Raw genomic sequence first — 12,387 nt, 5'->3', positions numbered from 1 at the left:
GAACTGGCGCCGGGAGCTTGTGACTTCATAGCCCGCCCCCTCAATGCAAGTCTATGGCAGCGTAGTACCCCTTTAAAAAACACTAACGTGCCCCCTACATGTTTCAGCGGAGCCGTATTGTCATCAGGAGGAATTATGGGCACACACCTCCCAGGTGGCATGGACCAGAGCTACTCACAGAGGGATAATACTTACTTGCAGAACTAGAGTTTTACCCATATATTATCTGAATATTGTCTGCTTCCCCCTGCTGCACACAGAATGCATAATCCTTTGCTACTCGATCAAGAGACAGAGCACTGACTAAGCAGTGTTACACATCAATCAGGGCCAACGCTGTAAAAGGGATGCTGTTGGTGTACTTTTTGGAGGACACGCCCGGTCACATACTATCTTTTGGGTCAGACTCTCCAAAAAGGGTTTGGAGAGGACATGTTGTATTTCCATGGAAAGTTCAATTTCTTCCAAAAGACATGGAAACAGCTTAACTCTCTCCCTGGCTGTTCCTAATGAAAACTGGAAAATTGCTCAGCATTCTCCATTCCTGTCTTCTTCTCCATAAAGTAAAGAAGTAACAGTAGAGGTAACCCAATTTTCCCTATCAGTAGGGATCCCAGAAGATTGTACATTTATGGCATAACCCATAGTTTTTGAGTATACTCTAATTCGTGAATAACTTACCTTTAACCGAGCAATCTGGATAGGAGAAAACTTTCGAACTCCATTAATGGATGGAACCAGACGATTATATAAAGCCTATAAAATAATACTTTTGATATTACAAACTTCAAAATTTACAAGGAGACATTGGGTTAATAAGAAGAAAAAAAAGTGAAAGAAAAAAAAACATATAAATATAGTGCGTCTCAGATTACGGTAGTATTAAAGCTTAAAAATAACATAAAAAAAAAAAAAGAAACATAGAAAACTCCCAAATCTCGTCTAGCCCAAAGCTAAAAAGTGTCCTATCAGAAAGTAACAGAAAGTGATAGTCACCTTGTCTGACTGAGTGTTTTCATGTAGGATCCTTGCATCTATGGCAGCCGCCAGCAAGTTATTGGCTGCCGTGATCGCATGAATGTCTCCAGTCAAGTGCAAGTTAAACTGCAAAACAGAAAGATAGTCACATACTCAGCAATGGTGACTGACCTGAGAGCAGCTGATTGACAGAGCCCTCCCTAAGGGTGCATTCACACGCTTGTAACTAGCAGTGTGTTTCCAGCTGTAGAAAATCCACTGCAAGTTATGCTACCATTCATTTAAACTGGTCCACTGGCAGTCTGAAAATCTTACCATATTGCGGACTGTCCGCAGACTCAAATGAATGGTACCATAACTCACAGCGGTTTCTCCACAGCGGGAAATCCCCTGCTAGTTAAAAGCGTGTGAACGCACCCTAACGATAGGGTCACATGTGCCGTATTTTGCTGCTGCGTATTTTCCAACACATTGAAGTCAATTGCAAAATCAGCTGTTTATTTTGCTATCCATTGACTTCAATGGGTAGAAAACCCACAGCAGCAAATACACAGAAAAATACGGCACATGTGACCCTACCCTAAAGGAGTTATTCAGTGCTAGAAAAGAAGGGGGGGGGGGATTTCTTCAAAATACTGCACCACATTTGTCCTCAGTTTGTTACGGGTTTAGAGCTCAGTTCCATTGAAGTGAATGGAGCCAAGTTGTGGTATCACACACAAGGTGCTGTGTTGTTGAGAAATTATCTGTTTTCTGTTCCTAAATAAAGCCTTTAACCCCTTAAGGACCCAGCCAATTTTCACTGTAGGACCCGGCCATTTTTTGCACCACTGACCACTGTCACTTTAAACATTAATAACTCTGGGATGCTTTTACCTTTCACTCTGATTAAGAGATTGTTTTTTCGTGACATATTCTACTTTATGTTAGTGGTAAAATTTTGTCGATACTTGCATCATTTCTTTGTGAAAAATTCCAAAATTTGATTTTTTTTACTTTGAAGCTAGCTGCTTATAAGGAAAATGAATATTCCAAATAAATTATATATTGATTCACATACACAATATGTCTACTTTATGTTTCCATCATAAAGTTGACATGTTTTTACTTTTGGAAGACATCAGAGGGCTTCAAAGTTCAGCAGTAATTTTCCAATTTTTCACAAAATTTTCTAAATCGAAATTTTTCAGGGACCAGTTATGTTTTGAAGTGGATATCAGAAATACCCCACAAATGACCCCATTATAAAAACTGCACCCCTCACAGTATTCAAAAGGTTTGTTAACCCTTTAGGTGTTTCACAGGAATAGCAGCAAATTGAAGGAGAAAATTCAAAATCTTTATTTTTTACCCTCGCATGTTGTAGACCCAGTTATTGAATTTTTCCAAGGGGTAAAAGGAGAAAAATCTTCCTAAAATGTGTAACCCAATTTCTCTTGAGTAAGAAAATACCTCATATGTGTATGTCAAGTGTTCGACAGGCGCAGTAGAGGGCTCAGAAGGGAAGGAGCGACAGTAGGATTTTGAGTGAGAGAGAGAATGAGTGAGATTTTCTGAAATGTTTTTTGGGGGGCATGTCACATTTAGGAAGCCTCTATGGTGCCAGAACAGCAAAAAAAACAAAAAAAAAACAAAAAACACATGGCATACTATTTTGGAAACTACACCCCTCAAGGCACGTAACAAGGGGTCCAGTGAGCCTTAACACCCCACAGGTGTTTGACGACTTTTCGTTAAAGTTGGATGTGTAAATTATTTGTATTTATTTTTTTCACTAAAATGCTAGTTTTCCCTCAAATTAAACATTTTTACAAGGGATAATAGGACAAAATGCCCCCGAAAATTTGTAAACCCATTTCTTCTGAGTATGGAAATACCCCATGTGTGGATGTCAAGTGCTCTGCTGGCGCACTACAATGCTCAGAAAAGAAGGAGCGCCATTGAGCTTTTGGGAAAAAAATTGTTTGGAATGGAAGTCTGGGGCCATGTGCGTTTACAAAGTCCCCCGTGGTGCCAGAACAGTGGACCCCCCACATGTGACCCCATTTTGGAAAATGCACCCCTCACAGAATTTAATAAGGGGTGCAGTGAGTATTTAAAATTACATTTTTCATTTTCACGGACCACAGGTTCCAAAAATCTGTCAGACACCTGTGGGGTGTAAATGCCCACTGTACCCCTTATTACATTACGTGAGGGGTGTAGTTTCCAAAATGGGGTCACATGTGGGGGTGTCCATTGTTCTGGCACTATGGGGGCTTTGGAAACACACGTGGCCTTCAATTCCGGACAAATTTTCTCTTCAAAATCCCAATGGCACTCCCTCTCTCCTGAGCATTGCAGTTCGTTTATTTTTATTTTATTTTTTTTCATTTTTCCATCCAACTTTGAAGAATTTTCATTAAACACCTGTGGGGTGTTAAAGCTCACTATACCCCTTGATACGTTCCATGAGGGGTGTAGTTTCCGAAATGGGGTCACATGTGGGTATTTCTTTTTTTGAGTTTATGTCCCAACTGCTATAAAATCAGCCACCCCTGTGCAAATCACCAATTTAGACCTCAAATGGTCATGGTGCGCTCTCACTCCTGAGCCTTGTTGTGCACCCGCAGAGCATTTTACGCCCACATATGGGTTATTTCCGTACTCAGGAGAAATTGCGTTACAAATTTTGGGGGTCTTTTTTTCCTTTTAACTCTTATGAAAATAAAAAGTATAGGGCAACACCAGCATGTTAGTGTAAATTTTTTTTTTTTTTTTTACACTAACAAGCTGGTGGAGACCCCAACTTTTCCTTTTCATAAGGGGTAAAAGGAGAAAAAGCCCCCAAAATTTGTAGTGCAATTTCTCCCGATTACGGAAATACCCCATATGAGGTCCTCAACTGTTTCCTTGAAATACGACAGGGCTCTGAATTGAGAGAGCGACATGCGCATTTGAGGACTAAATTAGGGATTGCATAGGGGGGGACATAGGGGTATTCTATGCCAGTGATTACCAAACAGGGTGCCTCCAGCTGTTGCTAAACTCACAGCATGCCTGGACAGTCAGAGGCTGTCCGTAAATGCTGGGAGTTGTTGTTTTGCAACAGCTGGAGGCTCCGTTTTGGAAACACTGCCGTACAATACTTTTTTCATTATTATTGGGGGGGACAGTAATGGGGTGTATATGTAGGGTTTTACCCTTTATTATGTGGTAGTGTAGTGTTTTTAGGGTACATTCACACTGGCGGGTTACAGTGAGTATCCCGCTAGGAGTTTGCCATGCGGCAAAAAAATTTGTCGCAGCCCAAACTTGAAGCAGGAAACTTACTGTAAACCTGCCTGTGTGAATGTACCCTGTACGTTCACATGGGGGGGGGGGCAAACCTCCAGCTGTTTCAAAACTACAACTCCCAGCATGTACTGACAGACCGTGCATGCTGGGAGTTGTACTTGTGCAGCAACTGGAGGCACACTGGTTGGAAAACCTTCAGTTAGGTTCTGTTACCTAACACCCAGCATGTACTGATCACCGAAGGGCATGCTGGGAGATGTAGTTATGCAACAGCTGGAGGTAAACTCCCAGCATGCCGAGACAGCTGGTTGGGCATGCTGGGATTTGCAGTTTTGCAACATCTGGAGGGCTATAGTTTAGAGACCACTGAAAAGTGAACTCCAAACTGTGGCCCTCCAGATGTTGCAAAACTACAAATCCCAGCATGCCCAGACAGCTAACAGCGGTCTGGGCATGCTGGGAGTTGTAGTTTTGCAACATCTGGAGGGCTACAGTTAGAGACCACTGTATAGTGGTCTCAAACTGTACTCTCCAGATGTTGCTAGGCAACTCACCAGCTTCCGTAGGATCCAGCCGCACAACATCGTCGCCCGCCGCCTCCGGATGGGTAAGTGGATCTTCGGCGCCCGGTCCCCTTCGGTTCCCCGTTCTGCCCCACCTATTGAGGGTGGGCAGGATGGGGAAAACTAAAGTTAACCCCCCCACCCCTGATCTGCTATTGGTCGTCGCTTCTGGCGACCAATAGCAGGGATAGGAGGGGTGGCACCCCTGCCACCTTACTCCTATCCCTTCAGGGGGATCGTAGGTGTCTTAGACAACCGCGATCCCCCTTATATTCTGGGTCACCATAGACTCGTAATCGCGCAAATCGCAAGTGTGAATTCACTTGCGATTTGCTGCGATCGCCGACATGGGTCCTTAAGGGGTTAAAAAGGTTTTTCCAGACAAAAACCATTGATGGTCTATCCAGAGAATAGCAGTCAAACAGTGTACAAAGCCAGAAGCCTCAGATTCAAACTTTTGTGTAGTTGTGGCACTTATCCACTGGATAGGCCATCACTGGGTTTTCCTCTTTAGAATACATTCACACATACAGTTTACGCTGCAGATTCGATGCAGTTAAATCAATATAAATAGTTGAACATAGCAACATATCCACAGCAGATACTACATTGCTCAAAAAAAAATAAAGATAACACATGAATGAATGAATGAATGAACTAAATCATATTAAATAATTTCACCTTTACATAGTTGAATGTGCTGACAACAAAATCACAGAAAAATAATCAAATTTATCAACCCATGTCTGGATATGGAGTCACACTCAAAATCAAAGTGGAAAACCACACTACAGGCTGATCCAACTTTGATGTAATGTCCTTAAAACAAGTCAAAATTAGTCTTCATAGTGTGTGTGGCCTCCACGTGCCCGTATGACCTCCCTACAACGCCTGGGCATGCTCCTGATGAGGTGGCGGATGGTCTCCTGAGGGATGTCCTCCCAGACCTGGACTAAAATCATTCGCCAACTCCTGGACAGTCTGTGGTGAAATGTGGCATTGGTGGATGGAGTGAGTCATGATGTCCCAGATGTGCTCAATCAGATTCAGGTCTGGAGAACGGGCGGGCCAGTCCATAGCATCAATGCCTTCCTCTTGCAGAAACTGCTTACACTCTCCAGCCACATGAGATCTAGCATTGTCTTGCATTAGGAGGAACCCAGAGCCAACCACCCCAGCATTTGGTCTCACATGGGGTCTGAGGATCTAATCTCAGTACCTAATGGCAGTCAGGCTACCTCTGGGAAGCATATGGAGGGCTTTGTGGCCCCCCAAAGAAATGCCACCCCACACCATTACTGACCCACTGCCAAACCGGTAATGCTGGAGGATGTTGCAGGCAGCAGAACATTCTCCACGTTCTGCAGACTGTCACGTCTGTCACATGTGCTCAGTGTGAACCTGCTTTCCTCTGTGAAGAGCACAGGGTGCCAGTGGCGAATTTGCCATTCTTGGTGTTCTCTGGCAAATGCCAAACGTCCTGCACGGTGTTGGGCTGTAAGCACAACCCCCACCTGTGGACGTTGGGCCCTCATACCATCCTCATGTAGTCTGTTTCTGACCGTTTGAGTGGACACATGCACATTTGTTGCCTGCTGGAGGTCATTTTGCAGGGCTCTGGCAGTGCTCCTCCTTGCACAAAGGCGGAGGTAGCGGTCCTGCTGCTGGGTTGTTGCCCTCCTACGGCCTTCTCCAAGTCTCCTGGTAACACCTCCATGCTCTGGACACTACGCTGACAGACACAGCAAACCTTCTTGCCACAGCTCACATTAATGTGCCATCCTGGATGAGCTGCACTACCTGAGTGCAGCTCATCCAGGATGGCACATTAATGCGAGCTGTGGCAAGAAGGTTTGTGAGGGTTGTGGACTCTGTCTCATGCTACCACTAAAGTGAAAGCACCGCCAGCATTCAAAAGTGACCAAAACATCAGCCAGGAAGAAAGTGGTTTGAGGTCACCACCTGCAGGACCACTCCTTTATTGGGGGTGTCTTGCTAATTGCCTATAATTTCCACCTGTTGTCTGTTCCATTTGCACTACAGCATGTGAACTTGATTGTCAATTAGTGTTGCTTCCTGAGTGGATAGTGTGATTTCACAGAAGTGTGATTGACTTGGAGTTACATTGGCCCTCATTTACTATCACCAAACCAACAGCATTTGTCGGGTTTATGTTGTCGCACATTGTCTGCGCCATGGCGCAGACAATGTGTGACATGTTGCGACACTGATTCCCGAACCACCCGACTCGGCTTGCTGAAAAGCCGAAAAAGGGGCGTTTCCCGACCAAAACCTTACTTTCACACAGATTTAACAATTTTTCCGACCACATTACTCGGGTTTTGTCCTTTTTTTTTTCCCGACAGCTGCAAGCTGTTGTAAAAACATGTTCACGTTTGTACAAAGTCGTTTTTTATGTTAAGAGATATATATATTTGCCCACCGCACAGCGCAAACATATGCCCCCAACAGCGCATGTATATACAGTATATATGCCCCCGGCACAGTGCATTAGCAGAGCATCGTGTAGCGGCTTCCCAGAGTGATGCTCTGCTAATAAAATGCTTGTCCTTGATAGCGCTTGAGGCATATGTATATAGATGTGCCGGGGGCATATGTTTGCGCTGTGCGGGGGGCATATATATTGTATATACATGCACTGCTGGGATCATATGTTTGCGCTGTGCGGGGGGCATATATACTGTATAAACATGTGTTGCTGGGGGCATATGTTTGCGCTGTGCGGGGGGCATATATACTGTATAAACATGTGTTGCTGGGGGCATATGTTTGCGCTGTGCGGGGGGCATATATACTGTATAAACATGTGTTGCTGGGGGCATATGTTTGCGCTGTGCGGGGGGCATATATATATATACATGCACTGCTGGGATCATATGATTGCGCTGTGTCGGGGGCATATATACAATTTACCATGCAACACAATTTCTAACCCGTGCGACACAATCCGTGCGACACATTAGTAAATCAGGGAGAAAAATACAGGGAGTAAATGAAGAAACACTCAGAGATAAACCAGACACTCTTAGTAAATGAGGGCCATTGTGTTTAAGTGTTCCCGTAATTTTTTGAGCAGTGTATGTGTGTAAATGCTCCCTTGAAGGGGTACTCCGCCCCTAAACATCTTATCCCCTATCCAAATGATAGGGGATAAGATGTCTGATCACGGGGGTCCCACCGCTGGGACCCCCGCAATCCCTCCTGCAGCACCCAGTGTCATCTGCTGCACGGAGCAAAGTTCGCTCCGGCCCCTGTATCTCCTGTCATCAGGCACGGAGTATTGTGACGTCACGACCCTGCCCCCTCGTCATGTCACGCCCAACCCCTTCAATACAAGACTATGGGAGTGGGCGTGATGACTGCCATTTCCCATCCCATACACATGTTTTGAGGGGACGGGGCGTGAAATCACACGGGGGTGGTGCTGTGACGCCCTGTATCGCCTGTCATCAGGCACAGAGCGTGGAGCAGATGACACGGGGTGCTACAGGAGAGATCGTGGAGGTTCCCAGCAGTGAGACCCCCGCGATCCTTTGGAAAAGATGTCTAGGGGCAGAATACCCCTGTAAAGTTATCCTTTTAAATGTGCTTCCCTGCTGCTTCAAGTTACACAACAGCTATCGTTAGATTACAAATAATTTTATACATTTCCATAGGTGGCCAGATATAAGTAAAAAAGGAAGTCACCTCAATAGTCTATTTATGTCTATCTTAGTCTATCTTACAACTTATACCAGAGGATTAGGTAAATTATCATTGAAATCTACACAAGCTCTTAGCTAGAATACATTTCAGAATGGTGCATTGGGCAGCCTCAGATGTCACACATGCGCCTGGATTTATGTAGGTGTGTGCCTCTATGTAAGACCAGCCTATGTAACCCCTTTCTTCGTAAATGTGTGTACAAAATAAGATCAACATCTAAGGCCACTTGTTAGGGAAAAAAAAAACTCCAATAATGTTTTTGTTTTTAAATCTAAGGGAGTATTCACATTTGGATTTTTAGGTCCGTCTAATTTATACTATTTTATATTAAAAATTTGTAAAGAATTGTATAACTAGTGGTATCCAATTACTTTTATTTACAAATCGTAACCAACTCATTTACCCATTTAAATCTGCTTACATTTTTGCCAAATCTTTCTCCCCACTCAAAAACGGATTAAAATTGTATCCAAATGTTTTTTTGTTTATGTAAATCGTATAGAATTGTACCACTATCTGTTTTCATCCATTTAAACGGACATGATTTTCCCAAGCACATGCACAGTAGCTTCAGAATGGTTTTGAAAGATCAAGACACATAAAAAGCAATGATTTCATTTTAATATAATTTTTTTTTTTTTTTTTTTTTAAAGGGACAAAAATGTGTGAAAACATCCTACTATCTGTGCTAAAATGTCATGATATATCGGACAGATAAGCATTACATCCTATACAAAGACTTCCAACTACACAGTATTTTTCAGAAAACATCAGCCCTTTATTCTAAAGTATAAAGCAAATACCGTAAATACATGAAAAAGTAGTTGACCTATGTATGAGATGAACTGGTGGTCGTAAAAACATGCTTAATTTTGTTTTAGCCCATACCTCTTCCATAGGGATAACCTGAGCGTATCCACCCCCCGCTGCTCCACCTAAAAAAAGAAGAGGGTCACTACTTTCTGCGTTCTCCTCACACACACACTGCACTTTTCAACATTTCTCGGAGAGGCGATTAGTAGAATACATGGCTGACTGCCCAGCAAAAGATTAGAAACTACGGTTACTAGTATTAGGATAAGGGGAAGCAACTATATGAGCTCAAAGACAGCCAATATCATTGACCTGTGCAAGTCAAGTGTGCATTCCGGTACATGATCCGCAACGCAACCCATAGAGAGGGCTTGTCATTCCTTACAAGACATAGGCAAAAAAAAGGATATTTATTTAGAGAACACAGAAGAGCTACAGAGGAATGACTGACCATCTGTGGTTTGGGAATTAGTAGGCACCCTAAATTGTCAATGTGAACATAAATCTACATGTAAATGCTTGTCAGCAAGTTGCTCAAACACTTTAAGATAAAATACTTTTGTGCAGGATGTGGAGGACACAGTATATGCTATTTTTAGACACAACCATCGGACTCTCATGTACTAGAAGACTACATGACACTGAGGAATGATGCAGTTGTATAGTGACCCTCATAACACAGATTGTATAAATGCCCAGATCTACTTACCCCCAAAATGCATATAAAACTTCTCTAGAAGCATAATACGGTTTGCAGTTTTAGAATGTGAACTGAGGGAGTGGATTACAAAAGTATATCTTCTATGTATGTGTGTGTGTGTATATATATATATATATATATATATATATATATGTATATATATATATATATATATATATATAATTTATTTATTTTTTGTTTTACAAAAAACCTAAGCAGCAGCAGGGCATTCACACCACAATGTATGCAGAGGCGAGCACTTCTAAAAGTGCCCTATCAATATTGTGTCCAAATCAATGTTACCATGTATTTTTTTTATGAAAACAAATTATAGAAACTGTTTTTTATGCATGTACAATCAACTGAAATGGCTGAAACCCAAAGCACTACTGTAAGCTGGGGCCAAACCACTTAGCACTGTATCAAATTCCTCAGCAGGGATACTAAGTGGCAGCAGATTTCTTGTTTTCCAGTTATCTTACAAGAAAAACACACGCATGAGAAGGGAAAATAATAATTCCATAAAGTTTACCTTTGACTCCAAAAGTAGGTCCTTGTGAAGGTTGTCTCAGACATGCAAAGGAGTTGATCTTTTTATGAGCCGTGAGGGCCTGCACCAGGCCAATGGTAACTGTGCTTTTCCCTTCACCAAGGGGTGTTGGTGTTATACTGATAGAGATCAACAAAAAAGTTGAAAACATTATTTTGACTGTCTAAAATATCTACCATTAAGACCAAACAAGTAGTCCACATTTTAGTTTTTAATAATACATTTAATTCTCTTCCACAGGAAATAAGCCAGCACTTAATAATCATAGGTAAATACAATACTGAGTTTTATAGGAATAACAGCGCGGCATCCCCCCATCCCCACTGCATTCACTTACCTTTATGTCATCATCAGTACAAGGAAAGTGAGGGGAGTGTACTGTATTTTCGTTATTTTACAGAGGCTGTAATTTAAAGGGGTATTCCAGGAAAAAAAATTATTATTTTTTTTTTATATCAACCGGCTCCAGAATGTGGATTACTTCTATTAAAAAATCTTAATCCTTCCAGTAGTTATCAGCTGCTGAAGTTGAGTTATTTTCTTTCTGACAACAGTGCTCTCTGCTGACACCTCTGCTTGTCTCAGAACCTGTCCGAAGCATTAAAGGTTTACTATGGGGATTGGCTCCTACTCTGGTCCGTTCCTGAGACAGAGGTGTAAACAGAGAGCACTGTTGTCAGACAGAAAAGAACAACTCAACTTCAGCAGCGGATAACTACTGGAAGGATTAGGATTTTTTAAAATAGAAGTAATTTACAAATCTGTTTATCTATCTATCTGTATGTATATGTGTGTATGTATATATATATATATATATATATATATATATATATATAAAAAAGTTATTTCCTGTAATACCCCTTTAATATTTATTTAAAATCGGAAAATGACTTTAAAGCATTATTCAATACTTCCATTCTTTTTTGAACCACCTAAGTTTGTTCCATTTCTCATAATACACTTTTACACATAACAAAACACTAAATAAATATCTTCTCCATCACGCCACCATTGGTACCTTTTTAGCCAACTCTAAAGTCGGAACTACTACTGACGTCAATGAGGTGGCTATAAAGTGGACCAGGTCACGCAGCAGACATGGCGCACATTTATACTGTTCATTGTGACACAAATGAAAGAAATCAGCTATTATTTTGGCAAGAGATCCGAGAACTGCTATGAATTAAGTCAGGATTTTCTCGTAACCATTAAACCAAACCTGCATTTTGAAATAAACTGTCAGACTGTAGCAGGTCTGACTTTAACTACACTTCAGATGTCCTGGGATATTTTACTTTCTCTAGGGGCCTGGTTACCTGCAAATAGCTGATCAAAGCATGACAATTCTTTGTATTAAACATAGCTATACAGAATGGACTGTAGATATATGTAAAAAAATCCAGGAATGTAACACATGTGCTAACATAATGCAGATGACTACAGAACTATGCATAAAGATAGATTTTGAAAAAACAAATTTAAGATTTATTACCAGATATTTAAAGTTTTTTTTTTTCTCCATCATGTGCAGGATGGGTGATAAGTGTCTTGGTGATGGGTGATAAGTGATTAGTGGGGGTCTGACTGCTAGGACCCCACTGATCAGACACTTCTCACCCATCCTGCACATGGGGGAGAAAAAAAAAAGGGATCTCTTCCCTGAGTAAGCTGCTTGCCTGTCTTGTACACTCGAGATGAACAAGAGCTATTTAAAAGGGGTACTTCGCCCCCAGACATCTTATCCCCTATCCAAAGGATAGGGGATAAGATATCAGATCGCC

At 41.9% G+C, this 12,387-nt stretch overlaps 1 protein-coding gene across 3 annotated transcripts in view; it reads right to left on the bottom strand.

The window, feature by feature from the left end:
• MTHFD1L (methylenetetrahydrofolate dehydrogenase (NADP+ dependent) 1 like) overlaps positions 1-12,387 on the bottom strand; it is a 249,628-nt gene that overhangs the window by 173,366 nt on the left and 63,875 nt on the right. For all 3 annotated transcript variants that reach the window (XM_056567352.1, XM_056567354.1, XM_056567353.1), the window contains 4 exons: positions 10,589-10,725; positions 9,432-9,478; positions 997-1,104; positions 682-756 (listed from right to left, as the gene is read on the bottom strand). In XM_056567352.1, coding sequence (XP_056423327.1) covers positions 682-756; positions 997-1,104; positions 9,432-9,478; positions 10,589-10,725 — 367 coding nt within the window. The remainder of the gene's footprint in view (positions 1-681; positions 757-996; positions 1,105-9,431; positions 9,479-10,588; positions 10,726-12,387) is intronic.

Source organism: Hyla sarda, chromosome 3, assembly GCF_029499605.1.
Source record: "Hyla sarda isolate aHylSar1 chromosome 3, aHylSar1.hap1, whole genome shotgun sequence".
Classification (NCBI taxonomy): domain Eukaryota; kingdom Metazoa; phylum Chordata; class Amphibia; order Anura; family Hylidae; genus Hyla; species Hyla sarda.
Note: the sequence above shows the minus strand (reverse complement) of the source record. Positions and strands in the feature narration are given on the sequence as shown.